This window comes from Aphelocoma coerulescens, chromosome 2 (assembly GCF_041296385.1).
Source record: "Aphelocoma coerulescens isolate FSJ_1873_10779 chromosome 2, UR_Acoe_1.0, whole genome shotgun sequence".
NCBI classification, from domain to species: domain Eukaryota; kingdom Metazoa; phylum Chordata; class Aves; order Passeriformes; family Corvidae; genus Aphelocoma; species Aphelocoma coerulescens.
The window spans coordinates 50204341-50224244 of record NC_091015.1 but is presented as its reverse complement, the minus strand read 5'-3'; the positions used below and the strand labels follow the sequence as shown (position 1 = coordinate 50224244).

The following is a 19904-nucleotide window of genomic DNA, read 5'->3' as shown; positions in this document are numbered from 1 at the left end:
CTTACAGTATGTTCTGTTAGGGACTGAAACACCTTTTCCTTGTGACCTTCCCCATACCTGTCCTCTTCACTTTCACTAAGTTTTTGGTCTTGCAGAACTGAGTTTCACAAGTGAATTCAGCAAAATTCTTGGTAAAAGGTGTTTATAAAGGGATGGTGATGTCTTGGTTTCTGAGAAGAAGCTTCCATACATGAGGTATTCTCTTCTCTTAGAAGAAATAATTTTGAAATAAGGTAATGGCCCATTAAAAAAGTTCACTTTAACTAAAATGTTTGTTCAGAATTTGTACAAGATAAAGCACAATGAAAACTTCACCAAACTACCTACACACTGCCTTAAGTAAAATCACTGATATTGACATTTTACTTTTTATATGAAATAACAAGTTGAAAAGAATTGAATGTTTACTTCAATAGAAATTAAAGGAATAGTCTCACAGTAATGAAGTTACTTAAAGAAAAAATAAAAATACCCCTGACCTAAACCCAGAGCGGATTTGAAGGGAATAAAAAGAACGAACCGAAACTAGAAAAGCTCAAAAAAGCTGTGACTTTTTCCTCTATTTTATTTTTTTAATGCTACTCATTTTTTTGGCTGGTTACGTGTTTTTTAATATCTTCTGGTTAAATTTCTCCTTGTTTTTGTTGTACTGTTCTTTGTTCAGAGTAAGTAATTCTTTCCGCTATCAGTAGGAGAATTCAGCCTCATCAAGGTCACTGGCCAAGGTCATTTGACTGTGTTGTGATTAATGACCTTTCTGGGATCGATATTTGTGTTTAACATTAGGATTCAGTTGGTAACACTTCTAAAGAGGGACTGGCTTGTCTCTTCTGGTTTTTGGTTTGTTTTTCCATTAAGAAGAAATTTAATTTTTAGACATTATCTGATGAAATAGATTCTTCATATTGCCATCTTGAGTTTGCATGGACGTGGGCACTGTACCAGGTTTACTAACTACTCAGCTGTGCAGCCTTTCTCCTCATTTGTTACATTAGATGTTACTTTGATTGCAAGGGTAGTATTTCAGTGCTCCTGAACACAGGCTTGGATTAATTCTGGAATTAGTCCCCTGACCGTAGAATTTAAGGGCAAGATTTCTTTTTTTTTTTGCATTCTGATGCAGCAAACTTTGCCTATTGGCTGTTCCTGTAATATCTTATTGTTCTGGAGATGAATCACTCTTTCAGGGTATTAAATGTCCCAGGAACATTGTGATGCTATCTATTTGGAAAGGCTTGCTTTTAAAATATCTGGAGTAGAGCATCCAGCTGATTAGTTCAGAAATTTTTTTCTTATTTTCTTCCCCCCAGTTATTTTTGATGCAGGGATGTTGCTTTATAAAGTACACTAAAAAGAAAATAGAAGTAAACTGCTTTTAGAATACAACTCTAGTTACTGTATAAACACCTCTGCATTTTACACTTAATCTTCTTTGGAGTTTTTCTGCCTGTTTCCTCTTCTGACACCCACTGTTAGCAGACATATGTCTACTTTCACGGCAGATCTCCACCCTCATTTTCTGCAAGGCTTAATCATAGCAAATGACATTTCTCTGTGTACTTTGGTTTTCACTAGGACTCAAGCCCTTCTAACATACTACAGCCTGTGACACGATAATAAAACTTCACTGTCAGCTGTGGAAAGATGCACAAAGTAAATTGCTCCACTGCCATCAAACGATCCTGGCAAGATAAATCATGGGCGATGGATTTTCTAATGGCTGCCTTCTTACATTATTGGCAGTGTAGTTAAGAACATGATTAACAGTGTTGTGAACCTGACCAACATCAGGTAGCCTATGCCAGATTTTATACCCAGGTCATATAAAATAAAGGCACTGGAGGTAAGAGGGAAAGGTATTAAGCATTGAGAATTGGCTCTAAAAATTCAAGTCCTAAAATGAAAAAAAAAAAAGGAAGTGATTATGCATAGGTTTCTCTTTCATAATTTATTAAATAAAAAAAATAAATTGAAGGCTACTGTCATATGAATAACCTGCTGATGTTGCTGAATATTGGTTTTATGGCACAGAGAAGTATCTGCTAATAAACAGGACAGAAGCAGCAAGCTTGTTTGACATAAGATAATTACCCTACAGATAATCATGCCTCTCTTTCAACCTAAATGACAGTGTGGGCATTAGCAGCCAGATAGCAAACAAATGCACGCAGGAGGATCTGAATGGCCATGGCAGAAACGACCGGAACCTTGACTTGCTCCAGTGAGAGGAACACCACTCCCCGAGCTGCGTGTTGCGGGCACTGGCCCTGCACCGCAGCGGTGCCTTTGCTGGGTGTGTGCTGGGAGCTAATGAGTCACAGGCACAGCAATGATAAACAGCACAGCAACTCCCCAGGTGCTGTTCTGAAAAATGTGTGCCATCTAGGGTATTGTTTATTGCTTCCCCAGCCAGCCTGTTTCTGCAGCATGTCTGCTGAGGAGAAGGCGTTGCAGAGGCAACTGTGCTAGGGGTGTCCCTGCGGGGGCAAGTTTAGGGTGTGTGGATAGGACCAAGGGAGGTTATTTTCATGATATTTCTCTTTCTTAACTAAAAGAATTACTAGTGTGATGACCAGTAATGCAGCTTCAGGCAGGAAAATGCCAACAGTGAATGCAAGAGAAGAACAGATTTGTGTACAATCCGTACAGCACAGTTTAACTGTGTTGGGTTTACTAATGTTAGACAGCAATATCTTCATGTAGAAGACTTAAATTTTGTTGGAGGGGAAAAGCAGCATGAATCTGTGGGGAATTCTTTGAAATTTTTCTTTGGAAGGCTTTGAAGGGAGGAGAAGAAAGACAGAAGTCCCATCTATGTCCTCTTTGCTTCAGAATTCCTGTGTGATGTGTGCCATGGCAAAATTGCGACCATGTTTTTAAAAAATTCTGTAAATAGAAGTTGTTTGTATGAAAATTTTGATTCAAACCCATTTTTCCATTGAAGGCTTCTGGGTTTTGCATGCTTGACAAGTGAGAAAGAAAAGAAATTCCCATTTTAATATGTTGTTAGCATAGGAAATCCAGGGATTGCTGTACATAAGCAGTGGCTGAACAAAAAGGTGCGCTCTTGTGTACAGTGTGGAATGTAGGCAGTACTGGGAAAATTGTTGAGCTTGAAGCATGTCCAGATAAACTAAGAGATCCTGGTGATAGTAGAATGCAAGAGGTGTCAGGGTGACCATGAAATAACATGTCAGCATAGCATCAGCACTTGAGAATGTAGAGGGTAGAGGTATCAATTTGTAAAGAGCAATATCAGTGGAAATTTGCATTGGGATAGCTCACAACCTGATGCAAATAGGATCAATTTGTGCCATGTGGCTCTGCTGAAAATCTGTGCCTGAGGACAGAATTTGGCTTCTCCTCGGTGTTCCTTGGCTTGCTGTAGCCTTCTTTTGTTTCCAGGAATTGATGGCTATTGCATTTTCACAGCAGGTAGAAACGAGGTTTAACTGTTGTTTTCTCAGTGTGGAAAAAAAAAGGGAAAAGAAATACATGTTTAAGACCCTGGTCTTTGTTGTTGTCTGTTTGTATTGTTTTGTTCTTGCTTTAAACCCCTGACTTTTTAATTACAGATATCTAGTGGAGGAAATTAAAAAAAGAGAGGGATTTCAGCTTCTTTTGGAGGTAAGTGAAAATGGAATTGAACTGTTGTTTTTGTTAGGAAGTGTCCATTGTTTGATTTTGTTTTTCTTAGTCAATTATCAATTTGTATTTAAACTATATAATCTAATAAGTTATGTTTTGGAGATCCACAGATATGATTGAACACACATAACCTGTTCTGTATTCCCTACCATCACTCTACCTAATTTCCTGGCTTCTGGTCCTGTATTGCTTCAGGGGGTGTAGATGGTGAACTTTTCTGTGAGAGTTCAGAGGCTGGCTGTAAAAAAGCAGTGCTTGCCAGACCTACAGATAAGATTGTGTGCTGGATGGAAAAATAGTTTGATCCTAAAATTGGACTTTTCATTGCTAAAGTCTGTATTTTTTTCCCTAATTCTATTTCTACTCCCATCTTCCTAAAAACCACCTTAAAGTTGTATGTTTCACTTGTCTTTACTAAACCTGTCAGCTTATTTCCTGTTTGGTGATCTTGCTTGGGGGAGAGTGAGTGAAGGGAATAGAGCTTCAGTCCTGTTTTTCCACCTGTCCTCAGCTGTTTGGTTAATAAGGCTGATGTCTGAGGATGTTGCAAAGACCTGTCATTTTTAAAAAAACTTTTGCATTGTTGGAAATGTACTTGTATGAAAGACAGGCTGGTATGTGGGATCAGGAGGAAGAGAGTAAATGGAGGAGGATGGGAAGTGGAGTAAGTGCCACCATGAGCATTCCAGGTTAGGCTAGACAAAATAAAAATTTGAAAAATATTTTATACTATTCATGCAATGTAACCTTTTCTCTTTAGCTTTGAAAACTGCTGATCAGTTGAAGAATTTTAGGCCAGCAGCACAGGATGGGGTTTGTAAAGTGGCAAGTCTGTTAAAAGCTGTCCATTTCTTGTTATTGTAGATCTTAGCAGAGAGCCCAGATCTGTTGTAGATGTGAAAACTCTTGGTAAGAGCAGAGGCTGCTGTGTAGTTCCTGCAGGAATGGGACACCTGGATTAAAAGTGGGTTTGAAGGGAGTGCTGGAGTATGGACTATGAGAAAGAACTCGAGTTCTCTGAGTTCTTCTATGAGTTGAGAAGTTGAGCTGAGAGGTTGAAGGGGTTAAGAAAGTTTTCAGGTGTGCGGGGGGATAAGCAATGAGAATTCAAAGAAAGGCTGCTGTGAGGCAGTGAGGCCCAGCTATGCGAGCCCTTTCTGAAGGAAAGTTGGGCTTCAGACAGAAAGCTGAGGAAGATGATGCTCTGATACATGGAGTGAGGAAAAACCTGTAACAAGAATTGCTCTATGGCCTGGAAATGCCCCTTGTGCTTAAGTCATCCTGAACTCTTCTGTGGTGTAATTGCTTACCTGCTTGGATAAGAGCTGTGACAAGATAACCAGAAATAGTGTGAAGTGTGGCTGGGGGTAGTTTTCTGGGATGAATGGTATTTTCAGAGGGCGATGATGTATTTGATGTGTGAAAGGAAACTGAGATAATCAAGAAGGCAATATAGGCAATGGCAATATGGTAATGTATGCCATCTGTCTGTTCCTGCCATCTGATTTTAAATAGTTTTGCAATAAACCCTGTAACAGTGAGCTAGTGCTTGTGCTTATGGGGAAGGCGCTGCCTTTTCAGGGTTTGTGTTTATGTGTGTACTCAATGCACACTCTTTGGGGAAAGAAATGGGACTTTAAGAACTGATCTTTATTCCATTCAGCGGCAGCACATGGCAGGTTTGCAGCTCAGTTCCTGCTGACAATGATATTCTTCTTGATGATTAAATTGTGTTTAATGCATTCTTTGAAGTGAAGCGGAAAATGATATGAGCAGCTCTCAGTGGCCTTTCATGAAAGAACATGTCTCAGCTGGTGGGCTCTCCTCCTTCAGGACACTGCCTGGGATTACAATAGCAGCCACATCCAGAGTGAGGCAAAGAGGTGGTGTGACTCAGCTACCAAGCTCCCTTTTAACAGTGTTTTTTCTTTCAGCTAGTACTAATGAGGATGGCATGTGGGAGAGGAGTGGGGTGTGTGAGTTCGCAATCCAAATTATCATAATCCATGTTATAATCTAGATGCCATCTGAATGCTGTGCTGCAAATAGTGTAGGTCAAGATTGACTTAGTGATTTATGGGTCGTGTTGGATGGGATCAGAAGATGGGATTCCTCATATTGTTCCTCATATTACCTGTTTTCTATACAGGTAAAAAAAAAAAAAAAAAGTTACAAATTAGCAGGAAATGTATAGGGACCCTGGACTGGCCTGCTGGGAACACTTTCTCAATCATATATGATATAGAAACCTCATAAGCACAAAATGCCTTATTTTGTAATGCATGGTGAACAGCCATTTTTGCTGGGAGTCTTGCAACTAACTCTGTTGAGTTTAAAGGCAAAATTTCCTTGGAGAGAAGCAGAGATGTGGAGTCTCAGTCTTTGCTCAAAAAGCCTCTTAGATATTAGACAAGATACATTCAGGATATGGTGCATACCCTGCAAGGTGTCTTGAGATTCTTATAAAATGTGGAAATTGAGAAATTCATTATTAACTCCAGCACTATGTAGTGCGCTCTATGATATGAAAGGAGATTGGCATTGCTCAGTAGACTAGTTGTGCAAGTGTTAAATGGTCACAAAAACTCAGTTTTTGTGTTTTGTATAAAAGCCACAATTGGAGATTTCCATTAAAAAACCTCAAAACACTAAAAGGAAAACGTATTATTTAAAGTTGCTTCAAATATGAATTCTGTTAAGTTACTTTTCTGTGCCCTTCTTATACTTTCTCTAGCCAAAGTTTTTTACTGAGTAAAACAGAGTTAAAGATGGATATAGGAAGAAGAAATTAAAAATGAGCCCCTGGCAGCAGGAAGAGAAATGGATTATATGAAAAATTATTTCTAGTTTCAAAAAAAAGGGAAACAAAAGGTGACTTGGAGAAGGAGGCTTTAAAGAAAAGGGCATAAACGCAAAGGCTTCACCCTCCCCAAAATAAAGCAGGAGTCTTTGAAAAGCTATAATATGTATCCCTGCCCCATCTATTGCATTTTATAAGCAATCACTTGTTCTCTTGTCTAGCCGGAGTATGCAAACATCTGCTTTTGGTACATCCCACCAAGCTTAAGAAAAATGGAGGATGGACCTGAATTTTGGCAGAAGCTACACCAGGTGAGTGTGACATGTTACCTGAGGCTTACTGATTTATCTGTGTGCCAGATAAGAATGTGAAATAGCCCTTGGCTTTGCTCACCATTATAACCTATCAGTAGAATTAAATAGATGTTGGTAAGATTTAAGTTTTTTCTTGGTTTAGACAAAGCTAATTATTTATTTTCTTAATATAGGAGGTGTAAGCATTAACAAGTATTCAGCTTGCTGTCCAAGCTGTTAGCAGCTGGCAGAACTGAGAGGAGCAGTGTTTTCACATCTCTTGTCTAGACAGATTATTCATTACCTGTTTCATATACTTAGTGCTGTCCTTGGAACTTGGCTTGCATTATCTATGATAATCTATGATAATGCAAGCAAGGAAGTGCTTAACAATATATTTCTGATGTTAAACATAAATGACAACAGGAATACAGTGGGAAGATACTGTGGGAAAAACTTCACTGATGAGTGTTTTGGTAACTCTTTGCCATCCTGATAGAAAATCATTAACATCTTGGAAAAAAAGCAGCAGTAAAATTTTGAATTTACTAGTCAGGAGTCATTAGTTAAGACTTAATTAAGAAGCCACTAGATATTTTGGTATTATGTTTTACTGAATAAGTTATTCTGTGAGGAATTGAATTTCATTCATTGTTTGCTCATCTTTGGAAGAGCTTTGGTGTTCTGTGTTTATTTTTTCATAGAATTTGCTACTAGAAATTTAAACTAGAACACAGATGTGTGTATCATATGCATACTATGTAAACAAGCTTATATACTTTATATACATTCTTCCTGTAACATCTGCTCTCATTTCAGCAGCTTTCACAGGAATTGCTTTCAAGTTTTGCCGGAGGCTGGTGTCTTTAGGAGAAGGATCTTCCTTAACCCCATCTGTATTGTTTTTGAAAGTATAATTCTGTAGTACAGACCCATGTATAGCCACAGTATGGATGCAAGGGCTTGGCATTTACCATGCTTTCACAAAGTTATGTTCCTTTCATTTGGGGCTTCCCATCCTCTCCTTAGAGTGCATGGCTTATATATGAATGTGTGTGTATATATATGTGTGTGTGTGTGTGCTTGTGTGTATACAGAGCTGTATAACAGCTCATCTACTCATGGAGGAGTGGGGGTTTGGGAAGGCATAGAAGAAATAATGCTGCAACTGTCGCTGTTTGATTTATGTGTGCCACAGAGGGGACTGAGGAGGGAAGGGTTGAAGCACAACAAATGGCTTTGAGCACGTATATTTGAGTGGCTTATGGAGTGTAACTTACTGGTTCTGTGCTCTGTTACTCTATGGTGCTTCCAGTCAGTGTAGGGAATAGATACCTGCCTTTATTTTATATACCAATATAGATAGATTGATGCTGGAAATACAGATTTCTTAGCCAGTGTTTGTGGAAAAGAACTTGGAGGGAAAGATGCGTACGTACAATTTCTTCCACTACTGCTGATCTCAACCACTCTTTTCATGGGCAAGGTGACATTTTGTTGATTCTTATATCTCCTTTGATGAAAAACTAAGAAATCCCAAATCCTAAGACATAAATTATTTCACTCTTCCCCACAAAAAGCCTGAAAAAAAAAATCTAGCACAAACCAGACCAAAGCTCCCTAGGAAATGGCACAAATTTCTCTCCTGGAGGAAATCACAAATGATGATTGTTAGTTGTGTTACTTTAGACACTGCTGGGAAGTAGTTTGGCATGACAGAAGTGAGCCTGTTTCACAGTGAAAACATGTTATTTCACCTCCCTGATTCTCTACAGGGATAGGTCTGGGGTTACTCTGCTTTTTGGATGCTGAGGGCCAGTTTGGGACACAACATGTGTCAGTGAGCAGATGAGATGACAGCACTGGGTCAGAAAAAAATAAGACTTACTTGACTTTTTTAGCTCAGATAAATTTGTTTTAACATTGCTGATGCGACCAGCATGCTCATTAAATTACATTAATCAATACAAATATATTGCTGGACAAGAAGGAATGCATCCTGATCAGCAAGGTGCAAATGATAAGAACATTAAGGCTGGACAGGTTCTTACATGGTGCCATTGATGGACAGATGGGGCTGTGACAGTTTCTTGATTCCAAGCACTTCCTGAATATTCCCATCATTTCACTAAAATGAGCATTAAAATGCTTTTGTCACAATTTCTCTTTTCAATCCACATTTTAACATCACAGTTAGCCTGTTTATCCAGAAATCAATCTTCCTTTTTGTTGACCTGCATATCTGCCAATAATTAAGGAAACATATGTCTTAAAAATCCCTAGGGCAAGTCATTGATTTTATTCAACTACTTGTTCAGCAATATTGTTCAGAATAACATGCTGTCTTCTAAGGCTAGTTATATGACTTTTAGTGCTGGTAAAATTTGATAAGCAAATTGTTCAGATCTAAAGTCCTCAGCTTTGTGAAGAATTTGCATAGTCCTATGCAAAATAACCCTGAAGGTTTTCTGCTGTATTGGCTCTTCTCCAGTTTCCATGGCCCACTTTATATGGGAATATATATGTCAGGGCTGACTGGATGGTAGCGTGGTATGAGATTCTGATGTCAGGTTTCTTGTTGTTCTACACAGAATGTGTCTCTCCAGAAGCTTACTTTTTTTTTGTTTTGTTTTGTTTTGTTTTGTTTTTTTGAGTAGTCTGTTTGTTTTAAATTCTGGAGCCTTGAATTTCAGGTGTAAAATCTGTGCTCTGCAGAGTCCCCTACATTCGAAACACAAAGGTGATAGAAAGCATGGCCTGAAGGACTTGGAACAGCCACTGGGTGCTCACTTGATTCATCACCTGAACAATTTAGGGAGTAAGAAAACAACATGATGGTGGGGGACGTAAAGAACAACATAAATGGTACATTCCTCTCTAATGTGTGAAACTGGGAATTCTGTGTGCATCCACAGTCTGACACCACTTTGAACTTTTGGGATTACAGCAGGAGTTGGCTGTGTAGTTAAACTAGTTCTGTAAAGAGTGCAGCAAGGCTTTGGATGCAGTTAGATGGTCCAAAATAGTCGATGCCCTGAACACTGAGAGCACGGCAGATGGCATAACCCATACACGATCCGGCCGTGTAAGGTGTTTTCCAGTGCCATTCTTCACAAGTGAGGAGAGATTTCCTCTTGTAGAAACCATACAAACGGGCCCTCTGTGGTAATTGAGGAGTTGCTGGTAGATCCAACTAGAAGTATCTGTAAGTGGTGTTATTCTGTCATTGCAGGCTGGGGGCTGTTGTCTCTGACCTGGAACTGACATAATTGTCTGGACGAAGGAGCGATGGCTTTGCTAGTGCTGTATGCGCCCCCCAGTGGGAATTTCCCTCCTTTTCCTTTGGTGACACACCGTAGGATTTATTTTGTTTACTGCTGAGAATGGTCGGTGTGTCACAGGGTCACGGTGAGAAAAGCTGAACTGGAGATTACAAGTCAGAAATGGGAGTGAGGGAAGAAGTAAAAACACATAAGCAGATATAATTTCAATTTTTTGTATTTTCTCCATACCTACAAGTATCTATGCATATTCTTTCTTGTAACAACCTTCTCTTTAGAAAAGTCAACTTTCTCAGCTTATACTGAAATGCCTTCAGATGATGTAGAATTAGCTGGTTTTTAGTAATACCAACTCTGGAAAGCCTCCTGGCAGTACAGAGGATGCTAGGGCACAAGGAAGAGTTTGAAAGGATACATTTGGAACTATTCTATTGTCATCCTGCTGCTAAGCCAGCCAGCCATGTTATATTCATTCTAGATCAGTTTGTAGTCTGCTGAAACTCAGACTTTAGTCTTTCAGACTAAAAGATGACACAGAAGTAACCATCTTTAACAGACTCCTCCTCCTCCTGCAGGAGCCTGGCCTTGCCAAAGGATCCTGGAGCATAACTGTAGGTAGAGTATTAGGTAATGAATACTGCTCAGTATAGAAGGCTAGTAGTTTATTGCTAAGTACCACTTTAAACCTCAAAATCTAGGTTCAGAAAGTGCCTGTAGGTTCTAGAAAGTCTTTTGTGGTTTACTAAACTTTGCCTGCTTTGTAGTTCTAAAAAACATATGCTGGAGTATCAGATTTCCAGTGGTTCAGTAAAGCTTTTATACACAGTTGTTAGTGTCAGTTACTCAAAATTCTGGCATTTCAGTCTCTGATCTACTTGTGTGGTGCAGTTGGTGTTTTTTGGTTTTGTTTAGTTTCCTTCCTTCCCTTTTGAGGATTTTTGGCCAAGTAATACAAAATTCATTGGCTGTAATGGAAGGCTCAGGACATAAAGTCACATTGAAGTAGTAATGTCCTACCAAAGCCTGTATAGCTTGGAATGCCATTTTCCCCCTCCTCTCTCCCCCTTAGTAAAAGGCAACCTTAATCCAGCCTTTCTCTCCTAGTTAAGAGAAGAATATAGCTGTCTGCCATCTCAAGGCATATTTGTAAAATAGCCTGTCATGCTGAATGGTGTTGTGATACATTTGTGTAATGAGAGATTTCAGATCAAAACATAAATGTAAGGAGGTTGAAGAGGTGTTGCCTTGGCAACCCCTGAATCTTGTGGTCTTTGTGGTATAAATAAAAAACTAATCAAGGACCCGATTCAGCAGTATTTATTTATTCAAAATACCTATTGATTATGGTACAAGGTTTGGATGGGAAGGGAAAACAAGACCTCCAGTTGGTTATATTAATACAGTTTGTCCTCTCCACTGTGGAAGAACAAGAGAAAAACTACATAGGTTATAACCCCAGCATTAAATGCACTGAGCCAGGTTTATGCATGAGAAAGGTCCCAAATATGTTACTGCAAGTGTATTTCTCTTGGGATTTGTATGCAAAATGTTATTTTATTTGCTGGCATCCTGTGTACTACAAACTTTGAGTTTTTCTTACACTTGAACAAGAAAACAATTAAGCAATACTTTAATGTGTGTGTTTGAAGAGTAATGACAGAGACAGGTTTCTGTGGACTTTCCTTACGTGAGTAATTTTTGTGGTATCAAGCAGCCTACTGCCTCTACCATCTAGCTCAATTTGACGTGAATTTCAGTGGAGAGCCACAACAAATGGCAGGAAAACAAATGGTAAGATTTGCACGGGAGTATATGGGATTTAGATTGGCTAAATTGTTGGCTTCCATGAGCAGGTGACCCGCTTAGTGATGAAGGAAAGGCTGTGGGTGTTGTCTAGCTAGACTTCAGTAGTGCAGTCCCTTAACCTCTTTGCTTTCTCTTAAAGCACCCTTCAAATCTGTGGTGGACTTGAAGAAACAAAAATCTACAGATGGAAGAGATTGCTTCGGCAATCTTTGTTTTAGGCCTTCCAGGGGAAGGTGGATTGTCATTTTGGCATATCAGATGGGACCTCTGAACGTGTTGTTTGAAGAAATTTGATTTGTCAGGGAAATCTTCAGGGTCAACAGAAGGTTCAGATTCACCCTATAAAACTTAAGGCAGTTACCCAAGGAAGCTGCTTGAGGAATTGGCTGGTTCTCCTCCATCTTTAACCCAGAGAACAAGAAAGGGACCTCCCAGATCATGACTTAGGCAACCTGCAGTCAGAAGCACCCTTGGGAAAGACTTCATTATTCAGAAGGGGAACCTAAGAGCTGCCATGATCCTTGAGTGGCTGCATTATTTATAAATACAAGTTAAAAGAGCCTAGCACTAGATCCTCAGCATGCTGTGTGCTGTTTTAGACTTCTATTTCACAGGCTTCTGGAGAGAAGAGCTGCAAAATCTCCTCCTGATTGAATGGACCTAGCTGCATTCTCAGTATTGTGTTCAAGAGGGGCAGCAATGCAGCATTCCAGGAGAGGTGAGATCAGGAGACCCAGTGGAGGCAGGGCTGCACGTAAGGACCTTAGAGGAGAGAGGCACAACAAGCACTGAAGCTACAAAATGAATAACATGATAATAATCAGGACTTAAGTTGTAGTGTGACAATTCCTCAGCAGAAGGTGATGCTCAGAAGTTTAATAATAAAATAAGCATTAATTTTTTAAAGTAACAACATCTCTTATTTGGCAACTAATACTGCATAATATACAGCAGCAGATGAATAAAATTTTTGTAGTTTAGTTGCATATAAATGACTGTTATTGTTAAGAAGAAAGGTCTAAGCTTTGATAAATGAGAAGGAACAGTACAGTATAATATAATAGCAGAGAAAAATTATAGCAGTGTTTCAGTACCTCATTAATGAGGGGTTTGCACACTTTCCCTTTTAATATGTCTTTTTCTGCAGTTTTATGTAACTCATCAGTACAAAAGTGACTGTAGCTGTTAATTAAACAAGGTATTTAACATGACTTTGTTTTAAATGTATTCTCCATAGAATCAAGTTATAAGAATACAAAAATAACATGTTTTTTTTTTTTAAATTGTCAATTCAAAGTAGAATATTTTGGTTTCTGTGTATCTGCTTATAACTGGAATTTATGTCTGTGTTCTCTTTTATATTTATTCTTGCATGATTACTGAAGTAGCAGTGTTAGTCTAAGGGCCCAAGTTGACTGGTAAAGTCTTCATCAGGAGAAGTAGGAATCAATGCATGAATCAATGCACTGGACAGTGTCCATTCCACCTTAGCACTCGACCCAGGTGTTAGGGACACTTCAGTGTATGTTTTACATTGCTGAAGTTGTACACCTGTCTAACTCTCAGCCACATATAATGGTGTGTGAGAGTGACCTGATCTCACACTTGCTCTTTTGTGGGATGTCTGGCATATCAGGTATGTGTATGGGGCTAGAACAGAGGTATATTTGTATGACTGTATTGTAACCTACAGCAGATGTAATAAGGCAAAGGTGTGAACTGCTTCCAGCCCATGCTTTCTGTAGTGGTCCTACGTGACATTCTAGTAATTCATGACATGGCAGTTGTAGATACTTCTGTTCTAGATTTCCACTTTGCCCCTTATCCAGACTGACTTTTTCAGGGGTGTGTAGTACCAGTTGGGCTCCAGTTAAAGGCAGTCCCATTCATGCAGAAATCTTTACATATGTTAGGTCAGTGGTACCTGTCCCAATTGATGCAAATAAGCAACAATCAATGTTACTAAATAATACATCTGGCAGCAAAACAAATCTGTTTTAAGAGCACTGTTGCACAGCTGTTAAAACTACACCTCAGTCCTTGGGAAGAAAAAAAAAAAGAGAAGAAGCCCCAATGATTTTGATGCTGAATGGTTTACTAGATGAGAGTGCAGGGCAACTTTTGTCAGAGACTTAACATTGAGCTGTGTGTGTTCAAGGCACACTGGGGACTGAGGTCTATTGATCCCTGGTGCTCAGCCTACAGAAACGATCAAAGCTGGAGGGAGGGAGTCTGCTGCAGCTCCATATGTTGCATTCAACCTGAACAAGGATTTCATCTTCCCCAAGCCACCTGCAGAGCAAGATTGCTCAGATCTCCAGAGATGAAGTAGGTTTCACACTAGTTGTTTCTTGCTGGAAAGCCTTTTAAGGATAATGGAGAGTCCGATAATTTCTCCATGTGGTAATACACATAATGGCATGAAATGAAGCTGGGGGAGAAAGACAAAGTGGAGAGAAATACTGTTAAGAAATAAAATCACGAGAGACCCACAGTTAAAAAGCAAAGGACCAAACCTTCCAGGGAGATGACTGCAAGGTGTGTTTTCATCATGGTACGTAATGCTCTGTGGTGATACCTTAGCTGGCTCAAGTACAAGGAGCCATGTGGCCACAGGTTAAATATGGTACTTCATTCAGGTTAAAAAGGAACAGTTCACATGGCTGCTCTTTCAGGAGCAAAGCAAATCACCTATGACAGTGGTGTATATTCTGTGTAGGTGTACTCCTTTCTTACAGGGGAAGCATGGGTTCCACTCATCCAATATCTTAACATTTTTGCATACTGCCTCCCTAGATCTGAGGGTCATTCTTGCTTTCAGTTCAGACATAGAAAATACCCTGTTTTCAAATCTTTGCATTGTTAAAAGCTTCACACATAATAAATATTTCTGTTTATATACAGGAAGCTTCTAGAAAGTCTTACTTTATAACTGACAGGTCAACAGAGGTGGTGGGGATTCAATGGAACTGCATTCTCTCCTTTATTGCACAGATTCAATTGACTAAAGGGCACTTAAGTACTGCATAAGAGCTCCTTGCTATTCCTGTGTGAACAAAGACAGTACTATTTAATTTGTATGGCTTTCAAATAGATACAGCTTGTTACCCAGAGCAGTAGATGCTTTGCATCCATTGTTAAGCATCTCTTAAACTGTAGAAAGACCAAGACGGTAAAAAACCCCTATTTCTTTTCCAGAAAGGTGAATGTTTGGGGGGACTAAGTGAAAGTAGTGCAATTCACAGAAATTACACAAGCTGTTAGTGACATACGTCCAAAAATTGTTCTCTCTGTGTTTGGGCAGAATTGAAAAAGCTAACCTGAAAGCTGTGTCAACTATGACATTTTTTAAAAGCAAATATTAAACTTTTTTGTGAGTATAGGAAACCAAAGGGAATTTATAATGAATGTAAGAGTTTATCATCTCTCTGTTTGTTTGTTTGTTTGCATTAAGAGCACTTCAATGTCACCCTGATTTGTACCTTTCATCATTTCCCAATAGCATAACAAAAATAAGTACTTCTTACTTGGAGTTATGTTGCCCCACAGAGCAGTATTGCATCTTTGTTCATTACTGCTATAGAAATGAAAAAAGATCATATTTTGTAATGCAACAGTGTGAAACTCTTTAGAGCTGTCCATATGCAATGTTTTGAAGTAAATGCAGGTGTGTTCCTATGCATACACATGTATATGAGTTTGTATTTACCTACAGGGATCATATAAAAGAAAATTATTTTTGGAAAGGGAGAGGATGGAATAACATATAGTATTTCTCAAGTAACTCCATTGTAAAAAAACTTGTAAAGGGAGTCACAGGACAGTCGATGTTTGAAGGGAGCACAGAAGGTCCTGTCTGAGCTCCCTGCTTAAGCAGGGACATCTAGAGTTGGTTGTCCAGGACAGTGTCCAGGTGGCTTTCGAATATCTCCAAGGGTGAGACACTCCATAAGCTCCCTGGGCAGGTATTTGGTCACCCTCACAAAGAAAAATGTATTCAGATTCCCTACTACATAGCACTTGTTTGCCTAATCAGCATGTATTTTCCTCTGCTGAAATGGCACTAATTGCACTTCCTTTGCTTCATCTTGGAGTTAGAACATCTTGGCTAATATTTTAAATGGCCTTTTGTGCCTGCCTGGGAAGAGAACTGCTTTTAGCAAGAAAGCAGAGTTTGAAAACGCTCAACAGAGTTTGTTCTGTCTGACCCTATAGAGTTCTCCTAAAGCAGCACTGTGCTCCTTAATGTCTGTGCACCCCTTCATCCTGCTTGCTCGGTGCCATATGCACATTAATAACCAATGATAGAAGAAAAAAAGTTCAAGTTACAGGTTGAACTCCAAACTAGTGCTTTTCTGAAAGTATCATAGATCATGTTTAATAGCCTGTGGATCAAAATGAAACCCAGTATACATCACAGGGGAACTCAATAATTGAAGCATTCTGGGAATGTCTAAGTACTGGAGTGCTGAGGTCCCTAGAAGCTTCATTCTGTGCTAAGTTTTTACCTGAATAAAAGCCCTATCATCTATTTTTTTATAACAAATTGTAATCATATTTTAATGCACTGACTTAAATTATTTTATCCAACATTCAGGGGAACAATAAACTTCCTTTCCTGCCCCTTCCACCTTCTAATTTTCTGCAAAATGAGTAAAACAGTCCTTCGGAGACATTAGCATTTCAGAGTGTCTCCACAACACTTGACTCATGGCTATCTCATCTCTGTCCTGGTGTCTGCACAATGGTCCCTCGGGAGCACTGAACATGTTCTCTGGGCCTGTGAAGCTGATCTCTCTGTCTGCCAGCTCTGAATTTACTCCTTTCATATGAGAAGCCTCCAGGGCTCTCTGAAGGATCCTAACTGGTCTCCTGGTGATGGGAAAGCAATAATTTGCAACCCTGAAGCTGCACAGGTGGTATTGTGTGGGTATGGGGAGGATGTATAGTTTTGTCTCAGAAAAACAGCTAACAGAAGGGTTTTGTGGACTTGCTGCTCTGTGGTTTGCACAAGGGATAAATTCTTTTCCTATTTAAATGTGGTAGAAGGAAGGTTGACTTTTGCAGCATCCTGACACAGAAAAAGACTTGAAATGAAACTGTAGGAAACCTGGCAAAACTGAGACCCTTGAACCTTTCTTGACTGAGAGCTATGGGGCTCATGTGCCAGGGCTGCGTTGTGTGGCTGTGCCAGAACTGGGCTGGTGCAGGCTGTGCTGGCTGATCTGGAGCCCCTGGGGTTGGGGCAGTGAGGCAGCCCTGCAGCCCAGGTCAGTCCCCTCTCATGGTGTTTTGTGGGGTATGCCCAGCCCTTGCCCTGGAGGGATCTCTGCTGAGATAAGAAATTTTGCAATCGCCCAGCAGGACTCCCTGGAAAGGCAACCACTTCTTGGTCATGGTGAGGAAAGGCAGACCCACAATCCTTTGGGAGACCCTATGCAAATCATTCTGTAACCCATTGGTCTGTCCCAGACCCTCTGTAATCCACTGGTCCCCTACTGATCCCCTGTATCCCTATAAAGGCAAGCTCCCTCGGGCTCCTCGAGAGGGGCATCTGTCACTGCCTCCCCCCTTCGCCGGAGGGGACAAATAATGAAGCTACCTCTGTGCGGAACCAGCCACACGGGCCTTCTCGTCTCTCTCTCTCTGGTCTGGCTTGGCCTGGAGGATGCCCTGCAGAGCTGAGCTGGAATCACGAGCTGACAATCACTAAAGAGCTGACAGCCTCTGCAAGGGCCCCTCTGCCAGCAGCTGAGGGAAGACACCGGGCCTCGGGAAGGCGATTCCTTTCAGGGCCATCTCCCCGGACCGGTCACCTCTTCCTGGGTCAGAGCCGCTGACACCCCTCACCAGCTGTAATAGTGTTTAATGGTGCTCCTCGAGGACCATCGTGTTTCCCCTGCGTTGTTTCACCTTGTGCCTGTAAGCTGCTCCTAGAGCTGCCTTCGTGCAGCTGCCCAAGCTGTGGCTCCCTGTCCCTGGGAGGATTTTGCTATGCAGTTCAGAGGATCTGTTTTACAGTGGGAGTTTGAACTTAATGGGGGTCGATGACTGAGGGGACTTTTAGGTGAGCATTTGCAGCGAACATTTTAGGGTGCACTAGGGACTGATAAGGGAACTGCCTGCCAGAGCCACTGGCTTGATACATGATGGTTATATATGTTCCTTTATGATGGTTTTATATATTCATTAACCTCGCTAATAATTGGTATTTCAATGCTGAAGGGTATGTGTAGGATAACAGTAATGTCTTCCCCTCCCATTGCTCCTGTGCATAGGATGAATCTCACTGAGAGTGAAAGTAAAGAGCATGGCCAAGCAAAAATCATTCTTAGCAGTTGTTTAATTGTTAATGCATGATTTATCCTGCTTTTGCACTAGTTCAACTGCTATGTGGAACGGAAGGCGCCATTTCTTGGCATCTTCTTAAGTGCTGCTTATCCCTCTGCAAGGGTTTGGTAACAGGACCTTCTCTGAATGCTTTAGATATCTTATATAGGTACTGGAATAGCAGAAATTGCAGGGGGATTAAATGACGATCTCATGAATGAATAGTGAGTAGTAGTGTGGTCTGTGGGTGGTGTTTTTTAAAATGAACCATTTCTACACCACTCAACAAATTTCCCCCGGTTACAACTCTTTCTGGTGGTATTGTGACTGTTCTGCCCTGCCAGCTGGTACCTGCTGTGGTTTCTGAATGAAACAAGTGTCTTCTAGCATTCTGTTGGGTTTGACATGTTTAATAAATAACAGCAGTGAATTGACCATACTGCAATAATAGCGATCATGAGATAAATAGCATAGTGATTTTTTTTTTTGTAATTTTGTAGGGAGTTGGACAGAAGGAAAATAAAATCTTTGCGTTTCACCCTTAATTAATTGACTGCTACAGCATGAGTTACTATCTATTTGATGTAAAATAAGATATGTTTTTTGCCTTATCAGCCAGAAAAGAGCAGCTGCTGAACAGAATAAGTCTTTATTTTGCCTCACAGGAAAGGTAAACTTTCACTGTACTCTGAAACATGGGTGACAATTTCAACTGGCTTAGCCTGTCTGGAGAAGAATTTCACTGTATTTGTTATATCAGGGGTAAGTGAGGAACTCCCATATCAGTGGAGTTGCAAAAGATGTGGGCAATTGAGCAAATGCAGCATCTCTATAAAAGAGTTACAAACATACCTGGGTCACAAATATTTGATCAAAGAACTGTTTAGTGGTTGTTTTAGGGTACTGTCGTTGTCTACTTGACCAGCTCTGTATTTTGGGGACTCTTCTCTGGGTAGCCCAGTGACTTTTGTATAAGCACATCTTCAAGAAAGGCATCTATTCATGACTAGAAAACATCAAGGAATGGTAAAACTACCACTTTCCTTGGCACCTCCTTTCAACAGCTAATTAGCCTTCCTATACAAAATGGTGGTGAAAAAATGCTTATCCACACTAAAATAGCCTTCTCTAACATATTTTCCCATTTTGCTCATAAGTTATCAGCAAGTCAACACATTCTTCTATTTATAAACTAAATAGATTCAGATCTTGAAGTCTTCATTAAACATTAGAGTTATTTCTGTGGCTGTCATCATCTTCCTTCCCATTTTTCATTATTATAAAAAACCCCAACAAACATCTGAACTACGTATTGCTTGCCAGCACCTGTGTTTGCCAGCACCCGTGTTTCCACTACTGTATGTGGAGATAAAATTGTCTGCCTAATGCCTGTGCACTTGTATATAAAATTGTGGATCATATTACATTTTTTCTTCTACTGTTTTTCTTCTACTGTTATCTATCTCTTTCTATATATATATCTTGTGGTGATGAATGCTGAAACGAAAAGTTTTCTTATGTGTATAAACTACTAATTTGAGAACAAAATAAATTGTCAAGACGTCTTGGGTGGTTTGGGTTTTTTTCACATTGGCCTGTGGAAAACAGACTGACATCCCAGATAAACCAGTGTTCCTGTGACCTGGGAATCTTTGTTTAAGAGCAGTCTTGACTGTTTTAAAGCATTCACACAAATGACCTAATTACAAAACTTTGTAGTCTACCTCTTGACAGAACTTTTAAAAG

General features: G+C 40.0%; 1 protein-coding gene across 1 annotated transcript in view; it reads left to right on the top strand.

The window, feature by feature from the left end:
- The window catches only part of GADL1 (glutamate decarboxylase like 1), an 83944-nt gene that overhangs the window by 39890 nt on the left and 24150 nt on the right, over positions 1 to 19904 (top strand). Inside the window, exons 13-15 of the mRNA XM_069004782.1 lie at positions 2341 to 2356; positions 3576 to 3627; positions 6670 to 6759. Coding sequence (XP_068860883.1) covers positions 2341 to 2356; positions 3576 to 3627; positions 6670 to 6759 — 158 coding nt within the window. The remainder of the gene's footprint in view (positions 1 to 2340; positions 2357 to 3575; positions 3628 to 6669; positions 6760 to 19904) is intronic.